Source organism: Lineus longissimus, chromosome 6 (assembly GCF_910592395.1).
Source record: "Lineus longissimus chromosome 6, tnLinLong1.2, whole genome shotgun sequence".
Lineage (NCBI taxonomy): Eukaryota > Metazoa > Nemertea > Pilidiophora > Heteronemertea > Lineidae > Lineus > Lineus longissimus.
In genome coordinates this window covers 8,924,258-8,947,857 of record NC_088313.1, presented here as the reverse complement: position 1 = coordinate 8,947,857, position 23,600 = coordinate 8,924,258, and the positions used below count along the sequence as shown (strand labels likewise).

Below are 23,600 nucleotides of genomic sequence, written 5' to 3'. Positions count from 1 at the left end.
AAAAATCGAGACCCCGGTGTTAATTGATTGATTTGGGCAGCAAAGGCAACCAAAATGTGCTTTGACAAATATAGCATCTGCTTTCGGAAGTTCATCTATGCGGTAAACGCCTAGCGTCTATGTGTAGTTGACCACAGTGTTCATGAATTGTCACTGACCATACAGATACAAATGATTGTGCACAATTTGAGAGCAAACAAAATTGATGATCAGGTGTTGAAATCAAGCCGCAAATTCCACTATCCTTCACTTTCCTTTCTTGGCCTTTCGTTTTACTTGATGCAAAGTTGTCCCGAATCCGCTCCTGATTGGTCAACCAGGATAGAAAAGTTGTCCTCTTTAACATCAGGCTGCAAATTTGCTCGCGGATCTGTCCTGCATTCGGAATGCATCAATGTACTTTAATTTCTGTTTTACAGAATAAGACGCCCGAAGTAAACCTGCCATTTGTAATGATTGCACACATTAAGTCATGGGCTTGGGTCACTATAGACCTACTGGTTGCACCAGCGATCGGCCAAGATCAAAACATTCACAGAAGGTCTTGGACTCCCCATACGAGACTTAGAAACTAGATTCATATCACTTTTCCAATGCACTTGACCAACCCCGATAAATGAATAGGAGCATTGCAACTTTAATGTTGGGACACCCTGTATTTCAAACAACCTGAATATCACCTTGTAAAGCCAATCCGTGAGGTATGAAACCCGCCGACACGGCTATTGAACAGACTTTTGTCAGATCACATTTCCATTGCATTTGAACTGACCCCGATAAATGAATATTAAAATGTTGCCGGGGCTTATATGTACCACGTGAGTAGCATTACCACAGTCACATGGTGAAAAAGGCGGTCCGCTGATCTACGAATATTTAATGGACTGTCGGTATAACTGAGTAGGTACAGTATATTGTAGATCGTCTGCGTTATTGTTTCGATTTCGGGTTGGGTGCGAAGAATCTTTATCGACGTTGTATTTCATATTTTTTTAACTTGTTTCAAGTTCCGTGGCATCGAATCGCTGGCCATCATGTCAGTGTAGGCGTCGTTCGGCTGAAGGTGTTTCACGATGTCGCGCATATTCTTCCTTGTTAAAACTTGGGCTCTCTTGTAGGCGTCTGTATTTTTTGTCGAATTACCACAAATAGATCTTGTACTCTGCCACTTCACTTGAACTCGGCAACGGCAATGTTTTCCGGCTGTCAGATTATTTGGCATCTTCTCAAACCACGTCACTTGTCTTTTTAACTGGGAATCACGCTTTGAAGTCGTGTAGTACTGCTTCATCGTTGCGATATTGGCCTCTGCTGGCTACGGGTCGAACGTCACGAATGCTCTCTTCTGGACCTTTCTGTAGACCCCCTTTCTTTTTTCGATAAAAGTCATTGTTCCATCGATGCAGACGAAATATCTCGTTTTGCTCGAGATATTCTTGGTATCTCACGTGCCACAATAATCGGCGAAGTCTCCTTTTTTACCATGGCCTGCACTACGTTCGAAGGTAACGTAAACGAATTCCTTCTTGCCTCATGGAATGCGATTCCGTGCGAGCGTAGTTCCGTTGATAATATCCAAATCTTCTCCCATTGTTGGAATGTTTTGATAGGCGTACCGATCGATGGCTCTTGTGCCTCATCACTGGATGGATCGTTCAAGGGGTCAAGGAGCAAATCATCACTTGGCACGTTGTCTGGTGACCGAACGGCTGGCTGTGGAGTAGCTGGCTGTGGCGAGGCTGGTTGGCTGGTTGGCAGTGGTGGTGAGGCTGTCTGGATGGCTGGCTGGTGGTGGCAAGGCTTTCTGGTGGTGGAGTGGCTGGCTGGCTTGCAGGCTGGTGGTGGCAAGGCTTTCTGGTGGTGGAATGGCTGGCTGGCAGTGGCGAGGCTGGCTGGTGGTGGAGTAGCTGGCTGGCAGGTTGGCGGTGGCAAGGCTTTCTGGTGGTGGAGTGGCTGGCTGGCTGGCGGTAGCGAGACTGGCTGGCTTGCTGGCGGTGGAGTGGCTGGCTGGCAGTGGCGAGGCTGGCTGGTGGTGGCGTGGCTGGCTGGCAGTGGAGAGGTTGGATGGCGGTGGAGTGGCTGGCTGGCAGGCTGGTGATGGCGAGGCTTTCTGGCAGGCTGGCGGTGGCGAGGCTGGCTGGCTGGTTTAACTTTGGTCCTTTCTGTATACGTGCTGCGTTGTCTTGCAGGGGCTCTATCTCAAGGTAGGAGGGGAACAAAATGGTTGGCTGTCCACAGTCGGCGGATTTTTCGGTTGCATACTTGTCCACATTATGTACAGCGCCTTCAGTCGCGAGCTCTTGGGGACTGGGAGAAATTGTCTTGGTTGAAAAACATGGGAGAGAATACTGACGACCTTGTCTTGCTCGCCTTTTACGGCCGGATAGACGAACGAAATCGGAAGGAACAACACAGAGGATGCTGCTGCCAGACACCATGCCGAGGAGTACGAGTCTTCCTGTGGGGCCTTCAAGGCAGCCTCTTCTATGTGGGGTGATACCAAGTAAATTTGGTCGTAGTTGTAGCCGTTGATGTAGTAGTCAGGCGCGTGCTGGTCATGAAAATCATTCATGGTTCTCGGTATGGCATCCTCCATTCAAAGCCCGGATTCCACATTTTCCTTGGACTCAGCCACTTGCAAGCCAAAACAAATATGGCGATGGTAGCCCGATTCGGTTAATCGATTGGCATGTCTTCATTCTAAATAACTCAAAAACCGTCTCGTCTCATACAGTGCGTATCAAAATGAAGGCACCAGCAAGGACCACCTCATGTACCACCTCATCTGCATTATTTAAAGTGGTTATGGTGCTCTGTAGTTTACAGAAACAGAACACCTGCATCCTTCTCCACATCTGATTTCATTAATGCTTCGTAGTGTACGCGCGCACACTGTTAAAAAAATATCTGATAAATTTACAGAAAAGTCCTGGCAGCTGGGTTTCACGAACTTTACTGGATTTTCACAGAACTAGTAAAATTACATCAAATCTGTGATATAAAACAACAGTTATACTGTAATCTCATTGTACAGACCATCTGTAAATTGGATGACTAATTTGTAAAAGTACAAATAATTCTGTAAAAATATGTTACACTGATTTTGTACTTTTACAACCATGTCTGTGAAAATACAGTAAAGTTCATGAAACCTAGCTGCCAGGACTTGTCTGTAAATTTACCCTCCAGATTTTCTTGTCTGTAAATTTACCCTACAGATTTTTCTGTAAAATTGTACATTCATGGGATGATATCAAATAAGTATACAGACTGTCAAATATCTTTTAAGTATTTTATTTGGCAACAATAAAAATTACAAAAACTAAAACTTTACATCCATATGGTTGATTGATATCAAAAGATGCAACAATAAAAATTACAAAAACTAAAACTTTACATCGATATTGATGATTGATATCAAAAGATACATACTTTCAAACTGTAGCGGGATCATATTTCAAAACATTCTACCAATGGTAATTAAGTAGGGGAGAGGAGGGTTAGTCAAGCGAGAGGGTAAGTTGATCCACCCCCTCTTATGGCTTCCCTAGAGCAGAGGTGATTTTAAACTAGAATTAACTTGTCAGCTAATTTGAAGACCGCCCTGCCAGGGTGTTAGCGCATCTGGCCGAATTGAACACAGGGATTTGAGGCGTAATTCTATTATCCATCCATATATTCCATATTCAAGTTCGATTATTTCCAAGTTGGCGTGGGTACCGACAGTCCGACGCAGTGCCAGAAATGGATGTCTAGAAGTTACTACTCTACTATTCGGAATGAGATGAGACAGGCGTTTGAATGTCGCCACTTCGCGACTGGTGTGTAGGGCTAGGAGAATTCAGGAATTCAGGGTTGTATCATTGCCCACGATTTAAATCTCTGGTTGGTCGACAACTTTCTTAGCTGTAATGGCGACAAGACCGAGATTCTGCTAATCTGTTCCCGCAGGTTCAGCAGCACTATTAATCTCCCCGCCATCCGTATCATTGATGCAAATGTATATTCTTCTGCAAGAGATTTGGGTGTGATCTTGGACTGTGATTTCAATTTCAAAGAACACATTAACACCTGTGTACGGGCCACCAATTTTCACATTCGTAACATCGGGAAAATCAGAAAATATCTAACTCCAAATACCACCAGGTTATATGTCCAGGCTCTTGTAATATCTCGCCTGGATTTCTGTAATTCCCTTTTCCTTGGTTGTCCCAATTCAACAATTATACCCCAACAGAAGGTACAAAATTCTGCCGCACGCCTAATTACCAAGACCAAGAAACGATCTTCCATTTCCCCAGTACTCAGGTCTCTACATTGGCTTCCTGCGCATCAAGTGCAAGGTTCTCCTTCTTACTTACAAGTGTCTTCACCAACTTGCTCCCCAATACCTTTCAGAACTTCTCTCCGTTCATACCGTTTCTCGAACTCTGCGGTCTTCATCGGCCGTTCTTCTGTCTATCCCAAAGACCAATGTCATGTCAGTCGGTGGTAGAGCATTTTCAATTGGAGCCCCTCAGCTGTGGAACAAACTTCCTTCAACTGTTAGGAACTGCAGCTCTCTGTTATCTTTCAAGGGACAACTGAAACATTTGCTTTTTAAAGAGGCCTATCAAGCGCTTTGAGCGGCCAGTTAATGGTTGGATACTGCGCTATATAAGACTCGTATTATTATTATTATTATTGTAGTCAATATGAATAAATTGAAAGAGATAAGATACGAAAGATGAAAATGTTTATTAAAAAACTGAACATGGTTCCCACAGGAATTAACACGGTATATTCAGTTGACAGAGCAAACAATTTATGACTTTCATATGACGTTTTATGACCACTTATTAAGCCAAATTTATGACCAAGGCCTTCAAGTTGCCATTTTTAGCTCACCTCTTAGCAGAGGTGAGCTTATCCCATACCGTGGCGTCCGTCGTCCGTCGTCGTCGTCGTCGTCGTCGTCGTCGTCGTCGTCGTCGTCGTCGTCGTCGTCGTCGTCGTCGTCGTCGTCCGTCGTCCGTTAGCAGGGCACGTTTCGTAACTGTTAGAGCTATTGAGTTGAAACTTGGTACACATGTACCCTTATGTAATGACACCTTGGAGACGAAGTTTCGGTCCGATTCGTTTCATGGTTTGGCCACCAGGGGGCCAAACGTTAAAAGTGAAAATATGCAATATCTCCCTTAATAGTAGTCGGGAAATTTTGAAAAAAATATGGTAGGTACTTCTAGCAAATGTGCATCATATATCCTCCGGGTTTTTGATTTGACCTCCTTTTCAAGGTCACAGAGGTCAAATGGTGTAAATTGGCCGTTAGGATGTAACGATGGCACGTTTCTAAACTGCAAAGACTATTGATACCAAATTTGGTACACATTTACCCATTAGTCAGGTGATCTCAGGGACCGAAGTTTGGTCCAATATGATTCACCACTTGACCACCAGGGGGCAAAATCCAAAAACCTTAAAAATGTGATTATTCCTTAACTTCTTGCCCGATTGCCACCAATTTGATATCATGGGTACATCTAACCACCATACAGTATATGTCACACAGGTTTTTAATTTGACCTTCTTGTCAAGGTCACAAAGGTCAAATGGCGTAAATTCGCCGTCAGGCCGTAACTATGGCACGTTTCTTAACTGCAATGACTATCGATCAAAAATTAGGTACACATGTACCCCTTGGTCAGGTGATCTCAGGTACCGAAGTTTGGTGCGATCTGATTTGCCGTTTGGCCTCCAGGGAGGGGGCCAAATCCTAAATTCTTCAAAATGCCATTATTCCTAGTAACCACTTGCCCGATTGGCACCAATTTTATATCATAGGTACATCTAATTCTAACAACCATTCAATGTGTCACCCGGGTCTTCTTTGATTTGACCTACTTTTCAAGGTCACAGAGGTCGAATGTTATGTAAATTGGCCATTTTGGGGAAATTGTAATTGCTTGGACCTACATCAAACCTAACGCTACATGACACAATACCATGCTCTTTATCCATCTTTCCTCCACATGAGGTGAGCACAATGGCCCTGGCCATTTCATTTCTATTCAGTTCAAGCCAACAGTTAACTTATTTCAAACGTTTTCCCAGTCCAAACTCTGGTCATCTTAATAGTTCCTTCCACAAATGTGAGGAACTAGAGGATGGTATAATAATTCCAAAAGAACTCAAGAGAATGACACCACACTTCAGTCACTCAGTGCATGAAGTTTGATTATCATTGGCACTTTCACTTTCATTTCAGGACTCAACATGTGTTTTCAAAGATACATCAAATGAAACAATAACTCAACGTCAGGGTCAACAAAATGTCCCAAAGTGTGGCTAATCAATAATTCTAACGAAAACATCCTCTCAGAATTAAAATTGAAAGAACCAAACATCACCAGCTAATCCGTTTTGCCAAGCTGTCAAACTTACATCCAAGCACTCCAACAGTGATATGCATAGAACTCCGTTACATGGGCAATGCATTGCCTATGTGCATACATTGTATACTAATAGCATTATTTACATTGCAGCTGATTTTACAAAAACGGGGGTTTGATTAAAACAACACAACAAGTTTTCTATTGTATTATTTTCTTTTGGGAAGAGCAAGAACTATAGAAATTATGACGTTTTATGGCCATTATAGACAGATATTGGTAATTTTATGGACTTTTCAGCCCTTAAATGACTGGAGGTCCAATACCTGACCTTTTAAGTAGGATTTGCGGACACCATGAGTGACTAATACAATTAAACAATGCTGCTGTATTCACTAATCAATACAATGAAATATACTAGTAGTCTCATTGTGACTGCACTTAACCTCAGCCCTAAAAATACAAAATAAAATTATACAATGCTGTTGTATTCACTGATACAAAGTACAATGAAAGTCTCATCATAACCCCAGTCAACATCAGTAACAAAGTTGTTTAAAAAGATATCAAGTGAAACGAATGCCACACATTTGAAAACAAATTACAATGTTGTACTAGTATTTACTGATACATCATACAACCAAAAGTCTCATCATAACCCTAGTCAAGATCAGTAACAAAGTTGTTATAAAAGATGTCAAGTGAAACGAATGCCACACATTTGAGAACAAGTCTTGGGTTTTGAAAGTGTTGGGGAAAGTGTAAGTAGCTGTTGAGCGATGAACACCTGTGTATCGTGCGCCTCATAGCATAATTGCCCAAGTCATTTTTTTGCTTAGATGGGAACGGTAGTTTACTGAGACCCCTAATTAATGCTGCATCACCCTGTATAATTGGCAACATCATGATCAATTTGTTATAAGTTATTGTTAAGTTTTAATCAAAATTTATCTAGCTTTTCCTAAAAATTATGTTTTTTAAAAAATCTTCTCAAAAAAATCAACTGTGAGTTAGGCAATTATGCTAGGAGGCTAACGGTATGGTAAATAGCCATTCAGACTAGCATTACACTGAGTAACATTGGTAAGGGGTGTTTTACCAGATACACTTTCAAAGCCCAAGGCTTGACCTTGCTGGCAGAGTTATACTGAGTCAGAAGTCTGTAAAATCAAACATGTCAAACAAAACATCGTTAGACAGCCTCAGTTAGGCTTACATGCCATGGGTATGCTCAAACATGTTCATTCCGATTTGGTGGCAGTAATAGAAAGAATTTGCTTGTTTGTTGGCAGGCGTGTGTAATCAACTGAAAGTGGAAGAATGTTAGACACAACTCGGTTTCGATGTCGTCTTCGTCGTTGTCTGGGATCAGCTCCTGTAGATTGGTCGTGGTAGACTGATATTGCTGGTCATCGATGATGAGGCTGCATTCGGTATCAGTTATGTCGAATGCTGTGAGAGTTCCGGTGTGTGTTTCGACTGGTAATGGTTGTTGCTGTCAATACAATATTATAAGTAATGATATCACTATCAAAAGAAATGAGCATGCAGGTAGATGATTTCTTAATGTAACTGAAATGCTTTATTGCATTACATAGGCATGTGTAGGAGTTGAAAGTTTGCTTGTATTTAAGTACTTCTACAATGTAGGTGAGAATGGTGAAGTGGAAGGAGAACTAACCATACCTCAATGACTGTTGTTTGTGTTGAACCAAGTTGGGTTTCTTTCTTGATGGGGTTGGAAGACACGTACACACTGCGGACTTCAATGTAGTTTCCTGGGTTGAGATGTGTGTCTGCCATATCTCTCCAAAGGGAAAGTTGTACGCTAGCTGTAGTGTCCTTCAGCGTTACATGTCGTAATGGTATATTGTCACCCACCATTTGGACGGGTTCATCCTGAAAGTAGGAGTTGCCGGATAAATGCCATTGGACAAGGTCCAAGTTGTACATTGATATATATTCATTACAGTAATTTATTTTATATTGAGGGATGTGTTCATGCATACATGATGTTATATGAAATATATGAAAATTATTACAATTACAGATTTATGCATGCACACTACATGTAGATGTACATTGATTGACTGAACTTGATTATTTGGTCGCAAGGTAGTAATCAATAACAAGTAGTTGACCCATTAGGATGTTAAACAATGCGAAAAATTCCTATTCAGAAGGGCTATAGCATACATACCTGAACGACCTGTCCTCTAACTGACACAAGTTTCTTCACTGGTGACGTCTTTGCTTCTGCGATACTGATGACTGGTGGTGCTGGTGGGTGCAGAAGATCACAAGCTTCTTGTACTTTCTGTTGGTCGACTTCAGCTTTGGCAGTACGGAAAAGTTGGAATGATGAGTTGGTTGTGAAGTGCGTTGTTTTGGATGTGACGTTTCTGATGATGTAGGTGGCCATTGGAGTAAGCTTGGCAGCAGTTTTTTCGTCATAGATCAGGAGCTTAGCAGCAGCTGTGGTGTCGATTATTGCTGCAATCCACATTTTGGTTTCCCTTCCTTCTTTTCGGTAGAATTTGCTTTGAACTTCTACCCCAGGGGCAGTTTCAAGGGTGCTGTGGATGCTAGGGCTTTTGCAATATTCATGCTGGAAATATAGCAATTTACCAAATGGTTAAAATAATTACTTGAGGACAAAGTAGTGAAGTTTGAAGTAATTTGTGGCAAAGTCTGTCGTGATGGAGGTTTTCAGTATTGGAGAAAGAGTCTGTGCATGTATCTGCAAGAGATTAAAACTGCTTAAATTAAATAGGTAGGAAACAATAAACAGGGTCATGGTAGCTGTAATATGTGGAGAGCACACCAGAGGAAATGTTGTTAATTGGCGAGGATGATTTGACAAAAATGTGGTCAATGGTTGTTCCATCTGTATTTACCTCCTGGTCAACAGCCTCGTGATCTGATTGAAGAGAAGATCGAATCGCAGGATGTTGTTTAACAGGTTTTAATCATCGGAATCAAAACATGTCGGAAAAACGTACACAGCACGTAACAGAACAAGTAGTTCTACAAAACGCCACAATGGCAAAGCCATTACAAATTGGGGCGCCACCGGCCGGTCTCTCTAACCTCTTAAAGGGCAATGGTATGCTGGGTGATACAGTACACCATCAAGGGTAGTTGGTTCAGTTACCAGTTGGGTATACCCTTCAGAAGTGAAAACATTCTTTACTGGTGAACTGCCTTTGTTGGTACTATTTTCATTGAAATCACCACAAACTACAATATGGTCTGGGAAGTGTGTATCAGCATTTTGAAGGGCAAGCTTGAGGGTACGGCAGAATGTGGTGGCATTGTAAGTGGGTGGTCGGTAGACAACCACAATCATGCAGGTTGTTTCATTGTACTCTACTAGGAGAGCAAGGTATTCAAGATTGCTGATTCCCAGATGAAACTGATGACAAGTTAGAGTCTGTTTAGCATAAATTGCAACACCACCTCTTTGTTGTTGATGAAACGTGGAATCGTCTTGGTAGCAATCGTGTCGGTTTCTTTGGAAGCATAGAAATCCGGGAATCTGGAAATTTTGGCTGTTATCATCGTGGAGCTATGTTTCTGACAAGCAGATGAAATGTGCATGTTGAACATATAGGGTATATTGAAGGTCATGAAAATGGGCTGACAAGCTTTCGATGTTGTGATGGAAAACAAAAAGTGAGTTTGCTGGGGGATCATGCAATAATATGTTGTCAGCATATTCCAAGGTCTTCATTGCAAGCATTGAATTTTCAACTTCCTTATTACAATACAGTGCTGATGATCTGTAGTCCAGCAGGTGTAGGCCAGCCAATTTGGTTACACGGCTGAGGGCAACATATGCTTGACCAGAAGAAAAGATTTTATCGAGCGAAACAACAATTTCTTGTGGTGACATTCCTTGAGTCTTGTGGATGGTGGTTGCCCAAGAAAGTGATAGTGGAAATTGTGATCTTGTGGTGGGGCTGTTTTCAAGTTTTTCATGGACTGGTTCTATGCATACAGAATTATTGGGAACTTGATTTCTGAAAGGAGATTTTTTCATGTACTCTCTGCCTACTTTTTTGTCACTGAATTCAACGCAAATTGCTTTTGGGAATCTTGCTTGTTCAGTTGAGTGAGGGAGAATATCAGTTATTATACCCATTGCACCATTAGTTAGACCATCCTGTACACTAACGTTCCGAAGCAGCATAACATGTGCACCAATTGCCATTTGAAGATTTGTTGGCAAGTCACTGCTACTGGGCTTAGCTGTAGTTTTCTTTGAAGGATGTTTGGAAGTATTTCCAGTCATCGGATCTCGGCCTGAATCTTTGGCATGAATGGTGACAGTGGGTGATTGGAGAGTGTTCAATTTCTTTAAGTTGTAAGTATTGACTTCGTCTCGTGTAGCAAAAACATGTAATGCATTACTGGGATATGCTGGATGATCGCTTGTCACTGAGATAATCCGCTCTTTTAAGATAGCTTCATCCTGCGCCTCCAACGGTTGTGAAATTACGCGCTTTCTTATCCTGTTGAGTAAGTGTGCGAAGTCAGCTTCTTCCCTCTGGCGCATGATCTCTGTAAGTTCAACATGACAAAAGTTGGTGGACCATTCATTGTAGAGATCATGAGGGTTCAGATTGCACAAGAGCTTGGCTCTGACTGGTGGCAATTGGTAGAAATCTCCAAAAGCAAGTACAGTAATTCCACCAAATAGTTTGGTGTTCTGCTTGATTTGCTTCAATCTCTCACTGATGTAGATCAACAATATGTTTTTTATCATGGATATTTCATCGATTATCAAGATCTGTAATTCATGCAAGGTTGATCTGAGTGTGTTCACCCTGTCTTCTCCAAGAGGTTTGTATGGAAGAACGGTGCCCTTTGGTGGTATGCATAGTGCACCATGAACAGTTTGTCCACCAATATTGTAAGCGGCTGGGCCAGTAGATGCAGTTTTTAGCACGCACACAGACTGTGGGAACTCCAACACTGGTTGCAACAGTTTGGTTGATTCAAACTCAATAGCTTTGATTAGATGGCTTTTACCGGTTCCTCCTGGACCCGATATGAAGATGTTGAGTGGTTGTGGATTTTTGCCATGACGTTTCTGCAGACACCATTTTCGAATGGAATGGAAGACAAAAGACTGTTTTGTGTTGAGTGACTGAAGGAGGTGTTTAGCTTCGTCTTTGGATATGCCTTTAAGGACAATTTCCATGTGGCCACAACTAGCAGCAGGATCGGGGATGGGGAGTTCGTACTGGCCAAATCAGGTATATCTTCGTTGTTTATGTCTGTATCTTCACGGAGGTCACCATTTTCCTGCTGTGTGTCTAGACGGTCTTCTTCAGTTGATGGTGCAATCTGTGCCCATGCATCTTGTAATGGTGGGTTTTCCTGTAGTTGATCATATGCCTCGTCAAGAGGTTCTGCGCCTTCTTCAAACACAGCCCTGTTACGGTCTACAATGTGTTGAACCTTTTCTAGGTCATCGGTACCTGAAAGTTTGACGGCTGCCTTGAAATAGAATTCCTCCGAAGTTTCAAAAGGTTATGGACCTAGTTGGGTTTCAGTCCAGAATGCAGGTAGAGCGCAAGCAAATTATGAAAGTATTTTTCTGGGAATTTTGTCTTTGGGAACCGGGCGGATTGCACAATAGCTGGAGAACTTCTGGATCTTTTTTGGATCTTTCCAAGACCATTTTTTAAGTCAATAATTGGTACCTGTTTTGTTGATGGACATTGCAAATCAGGAAGATTCCCTTCCAATTCTATGTCTATTGGATCTTTTTCATCGTTGGCCTGAGATTTGGCTGTGGATGGAAGTATTCTGTAGTTTGACGCGAAACTGGCAAGACATATATCAGAAAACTCAGGGGTTTCAGGTCGAGCTTTGTATCTATCTACAACTGATTTCATCCAGACATCGTCAGAGTTTTCTGTGTTAGCCTTGCTTTGTATAACTTTCAAAGGAAGACTCATCTTTGTGCAGTTGGGGTCAGTTGGTACAAAAATGACTTGTCTAGAGCTATTCTTTAATTTCATGCCTGTGACACGGTAGAGAGCTTCTTGCGCACTAACTTCTCGATTGTGTAAGTATACACTACCAAGACGTTTCATTTCATTCGCATCATCTTCATTGTTGTCTTGTCTGCTCTCCTGTTGTGCTTGTTTAAGTAACTGACTCATCTCATGTTCGGCCTTACTTATGTATGACAAGATGTACATAACACAAGTGTATGGATCAAAGACATACTGAATGTCCATATTCGCATTCCATGCCTGAAGAAGACTAGGATTGTAGTTATTTACATAAGCATCTTTTGGTTCTCTCTTCATTACAATGTTCACTTTCTTAGAAAGTATTGCCATGCTTTTCTCATATTCTTTCATTGACAGGCCAGCTTTTTGTATGATGTCTGTTGCTGAAAGGATCTCAAGGGCTTCATTGGGGTCATTCATGAGTGCCCATATCTTCTCAATGTTTGTTTGTGCCATAGCTCTGGTGATCTTAACAGAATGATCATCATTATTGTTACAGGATTGCTCTTTGCTGCTCTCTAGAACACATGGTTGTCTTGGTGATGAATGTTCATCTGTTACAGACAAATCTTGCTCACCAGATGGGAGTGAAGCTTTTATCAAGTCTGCTAACATTGCATCTTGTTGGTTCTCTGTTTAGTCCTTTGCTGGGCGGACAATGAATGTTATTGGTGATGGTGGTTTTGGAAAATTGAATCTGCATTTCTTTCCTCCCTTTCGACATGACTTAGTGTGGCCTTTGCTGTGCGTCTGTACATCTTTGACAATCTTGTGTAGTTCAGGATTGGTGTTTTCATCAGGAAGTTTGCAGGAGATGTATTTGTCCACAAATGCACAAACTTTAGAATCACTGTTGATGTCAAGTTTTGGGGCATTTTCAACCCACACAAGGCAATGGATGTGAGGTGAACCCCTTGCTTGGAACTCGGTCCGCCAAAAAAAGTCTATCACTTTGCCTATTGGTTGGGCTTCACTTAATATCAATTTAGTGAAAAGCATCTGCACTCTTTGATTGAACATTCTTGATGCAGAGACAGGATTCTCGCGTAGCATTTTTGTTTTGTCAACATAAGTAAGTTCTTCAACAGGAATGTCACTTTGTGAGCAACGAGACAGGTTAATGAGCACTTCTTCCCAACGCAGATCAGCTGCAGAGAACGTAAGAAACCAAGTTGGGATACCTATCTGTCGAATCATGGCAAACATATCCTTTAATGTTCGCTCCCAATATGGAGGTGTACCTCGGATTGGTTGCATGAATCGGAATCCAGTATCGGACAACAGTATTTTTTTCACACTATCTTTGTCTTTTAACATGTCTGCCGTTACTTTCTGGCCAGTCTTGGTGGTAGCATTTCCTTTACGAAGTGCAATGGAGATATTCGAAAGCACTTGTTGCAGTTCACTGGTGTATTGAGAAAAAAAACAAATAATTGGTGTCTGTAGCAAAACGGTTATCAGCATTAAACAAACGGGCATTGTAGTACCAATTCAATCCAATCTTGACTGATCTATCAGTGTTGTACCCAAATTTTCCAGATGGTAATTGCTGTGGAAATGATTGGGCTTCTATGTCTGGGATATTAAGCACTGAAACTGGTCTATTGCCTTCAGTTGGTGCCACACAAAATGCAATGTTATCATACTGATCCATCACTTCTTGGCCAATGTCCACTGGTTGCAAACAGGTATCAACAGGAGTTTCATAAACACTAGTGTAAATGTCTGGAACAGTTTCCTTGTTGCCTTCTTTCCTACTAAACTGATCATCTAATTCACAAGATTCTGTCGTACTATTAGGACTAAGAGTGGGTGACTTGTCTTCATTTCCTGGTTGTTCATTCAAAGCTTCATATCCGTTGTCACCAGATCTGCTGTTGATGACATCAGCATCTGTGGTCAAGTTGGTTTCTTCCCAATCATTATCTAGTGGAATGTCTTTGTACAAGGTATTGTTTACCTTCAAGTAGGACAGAGCTGCATGCAGTTTAGAAGGTCTGGCAAAAGAATATGCAACATGACCCCTATACTCTAGTTTCCTTTTCAACTTGACTTTGATAAGTGCAGATTCATGTACAGAACGAGGTAGGGCATTGACGGTTTGAGTGATGCTTGCTGGTACGGATACTACAGGACCATGGACTCCTTTTTGTCCACCCTTCGGTAATAGAACTATTTTAGCAAAAGGGATATTCACTGCAATTAATTGTTTTTCCAAGAAGTTAAGACCTTGTAATGCAGGGGGTATATCTTCCAACTGCAGACCATTTACAGCAGCAAGTGAGGGCATTTTGCAAATGAGTAATGAGTGGTGACATGCATGACAAATCCATTCTTTATCACAGGTGCTGTAACTATGTTCAAATTGAGTACATTCTTCACAACTGTCATTTTGTAAACAGGTGCAAACATACTTGCCAGTGAGGCATAGTTCAGCATTGGCTTCTTTGTCTGGTGTTGTCTTATATTTGGATCAATGACACTGGACAACTTGATTCTTAAAAAGCAATCTATGACAAACAGTGCATATGTATTCCGGGCTACATGCAATAGATTGCTTGAAATTGTCGATAGCCTTTGCCAAAGTGGCAGCATTTTGTTTGCATGTTTTATATGTTGCTATTGCTGATGTCTTTACTTTATCATGATATGCTTGATCTCCCTGATATCGACGTTTCTTTCGATCTCTATCTAACGACTGGTGTTGTTTTCTGTGTTCATCATCTTCTTCATATCGACGTCTCTTACGATCTCTATCTGACAACTGGTGTTGTTTTCTGTGTTCATCATCTTCTTCATATCGACGTTTTTTTCGATCTCTATCTGACGACTATTGTTGTTTTCTGTGTCCATTATCTTCATCATATCGACGTTTCTTTCTAACTCTATCTAAATACAGTTTCTGTTGTTGAAAATGTTGGTCTTCATGGCAATGGCGCCTTTCAGCAATTTTCCTATTTTCTATTTGTTTTAATGCTCGCATCCTTTTGTACGAAGTGGGTTTTGACTGATACCATTGCTTCCATTGACTTTGTTCATGAATTTTTTCGATGCTTTCACGTCTTTTGAGTTGTTTATTATTTTGAAAGTTGAAGTACTGATCAAGTAAGTTGGGTGGTGGTGCTTGCACATTACAAGCACCTGCAATATTTAATGTAGTTTCACTATGTTGAACTGAAGATACTAATTTCAATGGAATGACATCAAACTGAGCATTGCTTCGCTGTTGATACAGAGACTGTATGTGGTATACAATATTTTCTATGCTGCAAAATGAGAGAAGGACAGCTGTTCCATCAGGTGTCATTTGTTCCAACAAATTTCGGCTGTGTGAATCAAAGACATAATAATTTTGATCGTGAGCAAATATGGCAACAGTGTAACCACATGTCAGCAGTAAGCAACCAATGTATTCTGAGGACAATGACTTCAATAATGCCAAATTCAAGGGATATAATGCTCCTTGTTCTATGCTTTCTATGTCTGGGATCCCCATCAATGGGCCAGCCATTGTAGAACTGAACTCTGTGATCATTGAGCAGGAGAAAACGTTGATGTCAATGGCAATGGGCAATTCAGTGTAAAGCATGTAATCATGAACATGAGGTGTAGTTTGATACAAGAAATCACCAAGTGTCAAAATTCGGTCAAGATCTTGCTTAAGCCAAGTCGTTGGATCTTTCAAGGAAGCAAACAAAAGGGCGACATAGGCAATTGGTGTACACTGCATACCAGCAGACAGAACAGAAAAACAGTCTGAGCCCTGATGCATAGATGCCTGAAGTTCAAGTTTAGCATAATTCACTTGCTTTCTTGTGATACAGTCAGAGTCGGTGGAGGAAGATTCAATGCTGATGGTACTTTGAATCAAAGAGTCACCTTGATCAAGTGATGCGGAAGACCGCAAATCCATACGCTTCCGTTTTTTATCTATTTTACGTCGAGTAGCAGCACTTTGTTTCTTGGCAGGCGGCATATTAAAGGTTGAGTGAGATGAGTGAGAAATGATTGATAATGATGACTCCCAGGTATCGCCTTGAGACATTTGGTGGCAGAAGCTTTACAGTTTATGCCAGCAAATTATGGAACTCGCTGGACACTAACGCCCGCAACAGCTCCACCGTCAGCGAGTTCAAAAGAAGATTAAAAACCAAACTATTTGAACAGTGTTTTTGTTAAGCGCAGCTGAGCAATTTTTCTAATTGGATTTTGCGCTATATAAATGCTATTTGTATGTATGTATGTAATATCCTGCGTCAGTCACGTGACACAGGTTTGCAACCTTGGCGCTGGAAAAAGGAAAAAAAAGTGATTATTATTAGTTATTACTGTTGGGGGTGGGGACAAGGATGTTGCCAGGTGACTGGACAGGAGGGGGGAGGCGACAAGGGTGTTGGTCGGGCGACTGCAAATAAGATATATCACTACGCCCGTGCCAATGTCTACGCCGATAACAAGGCCCCTGCAACAATGTACAAGGCTGTCAGGACGTTTGTCACAACATCATTTATTGTCTCCAAGAATTTGCTTAACACTATCATTACGCACAAAGAGTTGAAAGAGACCCTGTAAGAGACACGCGCTAAAAGCTATAATTGACCAGGTGTTCAATTGTAATAGTTGTTATTGCATCCGCGATTCCAGGCCGCTGACCAGACACAAATGCACTGTGCGTGTTATATAGAAGTAGAGTAACCTGATAATAAAGCGAGGATGTCCAAATCAATTCAGGACCTCGTTCAATTACTTTGTTTCAAGCAATTTGATTGGCCATTCGTTTATGAATGTGCGCCTGATCACTATCCCGCCCGTTGATGTCGGCGGTGCAATGAGAGGACTTTAGGATCGATATGAGCCGCCGATTAGTCGGCATGGCCAATGTCATGACTGCTTCCATGAACACTGGAGAAGAGTTTCCTCATTTTAAAATTTAGCAAAATTTGACTATGATACGGTACGATACTACAATTTAGATGAATGGTCCAGGAACCATGTGCTTACCTCTGTTAATGTCAGTACATGTCATTTGCAGTGGATGTACATGTCACATGGAAATTGGTTGAGACCTAATCAACAGTTTAGGGAGTAACCAAACTTCGTTCAATTTTCAATATGGCGGCCTGGCGGCCATAATTGTCATCAGATTGCATTGAAAATTTTGGATAAAGTAAAGAGTACATAGATACATAATCACATGAAATTTGATCGCAATCCAATTATCAGTTTCAGAGTAATAGGACTTTGAATAATTTTCAAGATGGCCGCCATATTAGGAGACAGATTTTACTGAAAATTTGGGATAATGTAAAGGGTAGATAGATACATAAACACATGAAAGTTGGTTAAAATCCAATCATCGGTTTCAGAGTAATATGACTTTGTTCAATTTTCAAGATGGCCGCCTGGCGGCCATATTTGATGTCCAAGCACGCCAAATTTTAGGGGTACATTAGAGGGTCACTAGATACATGTCCACACAAGTTTAGAAGCTTATAGCTCGAATAGAAACGAAACGTGCCACCCCAACGATGATTTAATGAAGTTTGACCTCTGTGACCTTGAAAATTAGGTCAAATCAAAAACCCGGAGGATGATGTACCTTTGCTAGAAGTACCTACCATATTTTTTTCAAAATTTTCCGACCAGTATTAAGGGAGATATTGCATCAGTGATTTTGCATATTTTCACTTTTAACATTTGGCCCCCTAGTGGCCAAACCGTGAATCAAACTGGACCGAAACTTGGTCTCCAAGGTGCCACTACGTAAGGGTACATGTGTACCAAGTTCAACTCAATAGCTCTAACAGTTACGAAACGTGCCCTGCTAACGGACGACGGACGACGACAACAGACAACACGGTATGAGATAAGCTTACCTCTGCTGACAGGTGAGCTAAAAACCTAGACGGTGGCAGTATCATAACACAACCACTTACATACACGTAATAAATGACCAGTTTTCAATGAACTTGCATGTCCCTGCTATTTTTTCTAATTGAACTTACCTGGAAGAATTGTCTTGATACTTATAGACAGCAGGGCCTGAGCTTGAAACGCTGACACAGGTTTGTAACCTTGGCTATTTAAAGAAAAAAGTTAAGTGATTAGTATTACTGTGGGCGAGTGGATACAACTACAAGGCTATTACGTCCATGTCATGACTTCTGCCATGCACATTGGAGAACAGTTTCCTCATTTTAACATGGAATTCATTGATGTCAATGATGCCAAGGCATCTCATGAAAATTTGAAGTAAATTTCTGTCGATGTCAGACAAATTTGACAGTGGAATTTTGATAAAATGATACGGTACCATGACTCTACCATTTAATGACCAGATTTTAATGAACTTCAAGTTCAATGTCCTTGCTTAATTTTTTTCATAATTGAACTTACCTGAGACTGAGAGAAATGTCTTGACAGAATTGTCTTGATTGATAGACAGCAGGGCCAGAGCTTTGAAAAGCCACCTGACACAGGTTTGCAACCTTGGCTATTTGAAAAAAAGAAATAAAGTGATTAGGGTGCATTACTTTGTGTGCGTGTGTGGGGAGGGAGGGGGGGTGGGGACAAGGGTGACTGGAAAGGAGATACTTCATTTCGCTTCATGCCACTTTCCAACCAAAGCCTATAGGGAAGGGGGAGGGGTAAAATGAATGGTCCAAGCCTACAATTACATTTATCTAAGTAAGGTCACCAGGTGGGCTAGGCCTAATGCTACTTGGACAGTCGACAAAGTTAATGTTCTGCATAAAAGTGCATGTCCAACATCTGGCCCAGTGTCATTATTCAGTAGGCCTAGGCCTACAGTAGGTATGATAGCACATATGCGTAGGCCTATCCACTGCATCATCGGCATCATCATGCTGACCAGTCCTGACCGTGTGCCGCGGAGTACCAAGTCTTCGGACCAAGTCGATATTTAATCACTTCCTGAACTTTTATTTACGCAAAACTGGTCTGCTTAAACGGGGATACCTGTACTATGAACGCGTACGAAGTTTCATCGAAAAAAATTTGAGTTTAAGATCGATTTATTTGATCATGAAAGCAGTGTCAGTGACCATCCGATCACAACAAACAAAATGGCGGCTCTACTTCGTAGTTAATTTTTAGCTCACCTCTTAGCAGAGGTGAGCTTATCCCATACCGTGGCGTCCGTCGTCCGTCGTCCGTCGTCGTCGTCGTCGTCGTCGTCGTCGTCGTCGTCGTCCGTCGTCCGTTAGCAGGGCACGTTTCGTAACTGTTAGAGCTATTAAGTTGAAACTTGGTACACATGTACCCTTATGTAATGACACCTTTGAGACCAAGTTTCGGTCCGATTCGTTTCATAGTTTGGCCACCAGGGGGCCAAACGTTAAAAGTGAAAATATGCAATATCTCCCTTAATAGTAGTCGGGAAATTTTGAAAAAAATATGGTAGGTACTTCTAGCAAAGGTGCATTATATATATTCCGGGTTTTTGATTTGACCTCCTTTTCAAGGTCACAAGAGGTCAAATGGTGTAAATTGGCCGTTAGGATGTAACGATGGCACGTTTCTAAACTGCAATGACTATTGATACCAAATTTGGTACACATTCACCCCTTAGTCAGGTTATCTCAGGGACCGAAGTTTGGTCCAATATGATTCACCACTTGACCACCAGGGGGCAAAATCCAAAAACCTTAAAAATGTGATTATTCCTTAACTTCTTGCCCGATTGCCACCAATTCGATATCATGGGTACATCTAACCACCATACAGTATATGTCACACAGGTTTTTAATTTGACCTTCTTGTCAAGGTCACAGAGGTCAAATGACGTAAATTCGCCGTCAGTCTGTAACTATGGCACGTTTCTTAACTGCAATGACTATTGATCACAAGTACACATGTACCCCTTGGTCAGATGATCTCAGGTACTGAAGTTTGGTGCGATCTGATTTGCCGTTTGGCCTCCAGGGAGAGGGCCAAATCCTAAATTCTTCAAAATGCCATTATTCCTAGTAATGACTTGCCCAATTGGCACCAATTTTATATCATAGGTACATCTAATTCTAACAACCATTCAATGTGTCACCCGGGTCTTCTTTGATTTGACCTACTTTTCAAGGTCACAGAGGTCGAATGTACTGTAAATTGGCCATTTTGGGGAAATTGTAATTGCTTGGACCTACATCAAACCTAACACTACATGACACAATACCATGCTCTTTATCCATCTTTCCTCCACGTTAGGTGAGCACAATGGCCCTGGCCATTTCATTTAGGAAATCAAACCTCGATAATTAACAAACAACAGACTTTCATCCATGCAAAGGTTAATAGAATTCAAGTTGAAGAAATCACCCTTCCCCTCATTTTATATTTTACGCAATTCAACGCTAATAGCCTGTCATTTTTGCAAAGAATGTCCGGAGAATACAAAACTTACCGTTTCCCCAACATGTGCGAAAACCTGTCAGCCTGATCACTGCTCCTGGCGGATGGATCGGCTTTTGGTGGTTTTGTTCACAATACATCCCTGAATAAAGCATCCAAAATGTTGTCCCACATATAATGTACTATTTCAAAACATACTGAGCCAAACATACTATCAAAAACTCGTATAGAAAGATGATTTTATCCGTAAAATATCGGCACTATTTCGCCCCCATGTTAGTATGTACATGCACATATCAAAGATGTTTTGTACGCGAAGCTATTAGGTCAATCGTTTACTTTCCCACAGCGAATGACCCTTGATGATCACCAAGCGGCGGGGTGCCGCGCGAATAATAGAAGAGCAATGGATTAATGATCAAAACTTAAATAAATCGCCAAAAATCAGATTTTAATCCGATTGGGCCCATAATCTCATCGTTTCTGGTCATAGCATACATCAACAATCCCTGAAAGTTTCAGAGTGAAGCATGCATTATTTCTGGAGTTATCTTGCGGAAACCACAGATTGGAAACCGGAGAGAGAGAGAGAGAGAAAAACAGCAAAAACAAGTAAGACCGCCCATTCTGATGTGGGCGGTCTTAAAAATGGGTGACTAACAATACATTTAAACAATATACATGCACGAGTGATGGCTAAACTAACCCTCACCCCTACACTCCGGCTCAACTAACCCTCCTCTCCCCTAGCTTTATTTTACCTGGAGTTACTTTAAAACACATTTTACCACTGGGACATGAAACAGTCACCTGAAGCCTACATCAAGCCTACAAGTTGTCCCCAAGTAAAGGCAAAATCAATGATTTTTCACAGTGCCCTCCAGTAAATCATGTAAATCATGGTCTTGTGGAAATGGTAACACTAACAGGTTCGAGGGCACAAAAATAGATACAATTTCCTCATCTAAAGGTAATGAAATGTCCTGGGGACATTGTGCTCACTTGGTAATGATTTAGTAGGAGACAAAATGATAGGGCTAGGTTTCACTGATAGACCAACATTGGAATTTATGACCTTGACCTAGTTACACCTGAAAGTAGATCACATTGACCCAAATCAATACGTAGAGATGCTTACTATTAAGAGGCGTCTACAATCGATTACAGGCTAGGACAAAAAATTACATAACTTGCCACTATACGGAAATCTTTTGAGTTTGATCTCTGTGACCGTAGAAATCAGGTCAACGTCAAAATGTTTCAAGCATTATATTAAGATTGATCTAAACAATTATGATATACATTAGAACATTGAAGGTTTCTTGATATCATATGATCCACTTTGGATTTCATGACTTAGAGTCCCACCAACACCTGAAAGGTAGGTCAAATTGACCTTTATCTATGCCAACATGTAGAGATGCCAAATAGGCATCAACACACCAAATTTGAAGAGTCTATGCCAAATAATGATGAAATGCACCACCCTAATGAAATTTGAAGAGTTTGACCTCTATGACCTTGAAAGTAGGTCAAATCAAAAACCTGTGTGAAAGATCGTGAAATCTTATTAGGCATGTTAGGGGTGTCCACAGAAAAATATTAGAGAGATTCGGCTACGTCGTTTCCGAGATCGAGACCGGGATAGATTGCGTCACGCCTGAGCCGTTCTCGATCTCGTTGTCGTAACGTCGTTTTTTTGGTTCGGCTATGTCGGCGAGTTACGTTTTTTGCCGTTAGATGTCATCCATGTCTAGATGTAAAAATGGCGGCAGATTTGAACTTGAGAGATTCGGCCTTGTTGTCAGACGACGATGACCTTCTTGTTTATAGTTTAGAAGATGTGAAACCATCATCGTCAACCTTTGACCCAACTTACAATCGTTTCAACATAAATCAGATAACAGATGAGCAAGCCAAAGTAATGTTTCGGTTTACGAAAGAGCAAATCACACAAATGGTCGTTGCTCTAGGTATCCCACCTGTGTACAAAGCAGCTGATAGGTCTATCGTTACTGGTCATGACGGGCTGCGTATGCTGCTGCGACGTTTGGTTTATCCAAATAGGCTTTGCGAGTTAGACAAAGAGTTTGGAAGGCCCAAAAGTGTTTTGTCCGCAATAATCACAACAGTCCTTGAAGATGTCTATTCGCGCTTTAGAACGAAGTTCACTGGCCTGGATGCCCATCCATGGATGACCATAGCCACCATTCGTCACTTCGCAGATGCTGTCCACGAGAAGGGAGCTGCTCTTAGGAATTGTTGGGGGTTTATAGATAGTACACCTAGGCCAATTTGCCGACCAACAGTCAACCAAAGGCTATGCTTTAGTGGACATAAAAGGGTGCACTGTCTTAAGTTCCAATCCGTTGTGGCTCCGAATGGTCTCATCGTTAATCTTTACGGTCCTGTTGAGGGACGTAGACATGATTCAGGCATGCTGAGAATGAGCAACCTATTGGCGGAGTTGGTTAGGGTCAACTACAGGTTGATTGATAACACACCTATGTGTCTCTATGGGGATCCGGCTTATCCCATCAGGGATCAGCTTCTAGCACCATTCAGGGGTGCCGTTGTGACTGACGAGCAAAGGGCTTTCAACAAAAGCATGAGTGCCGTACGTGAATGTGTGGAATGGCAATTTGGAAAAATTGTGTTGAACTTCGCTTTCTTGGACTTCAAAAAAAACTTGAAACTGTACCTCCAGCCTGTTGGCAAATTGTACATGGTAGGGGCTTTGTTTTCAAATTGCCACACCTGTCTGAATGGCTCGGTCACTAGCACGTATTTCAGTGTTGACCCACCAGCACTGGAAGACTACTTGACCTTGCAATAG

General features: G+C 41.5%; 2 protein-coding genes and 1 long non-coding RNA gene across 3 annotated transcripts; 1 reads left to right on the top strand and 2 right to left on the bottom strand.

Moving 5' to 3' along the window:
- Positions 1-7,602: 7,602 nt before the first annotated feature.
- Positions 7,603-8,877, bottom strand: LOC135489942 (uncharacterized). Its single transcript, XM_064775578.1, has 3 exons — positions 8,572-8,877; positions 8,058-8,270; positions 7,603-7,866 (listed from the first exon to the last, which is right to left on the bottom strand). The coding sequence occupies exons 1-3, from the start codon at positions 8,875-8,877 to the stop codon at positions 7,603-7,605; spliced, it is 783 nt and encodes a 260-aa protein (XP_064631648.1).
- An 85-nt stretch (positions 8,878-8,962) lies between these two features.
- On the bottom strand, positions 8,963-18,861 carry LOC135489063 (uncharacterized). Its single transcript, XR_010447093.1, has 3 exons — positions 18,797-18,861; positions 18,406-18,479; positions 8,963-8,979 (listed from the first exon to the last, which is right to left on the bottom strand). It is a non-coding gene; the product is annotated as an uncharacterized LOC135489063 (long non-coding RNA).
- A 3,668-nt stretch (positions 18,862-22,529) lies between these two features.
- LOC135489941 (uncharacterized) lies at positions 22,530-23,600 on the top strand. The gene has a single exon (XM_064775577.1). It carries the CDS (start codon positions 22,530-22,532, stop codon positions 23,598-23,600), a length of 1,071 nt encoding a protein of 356 aa, XP_064631647.1.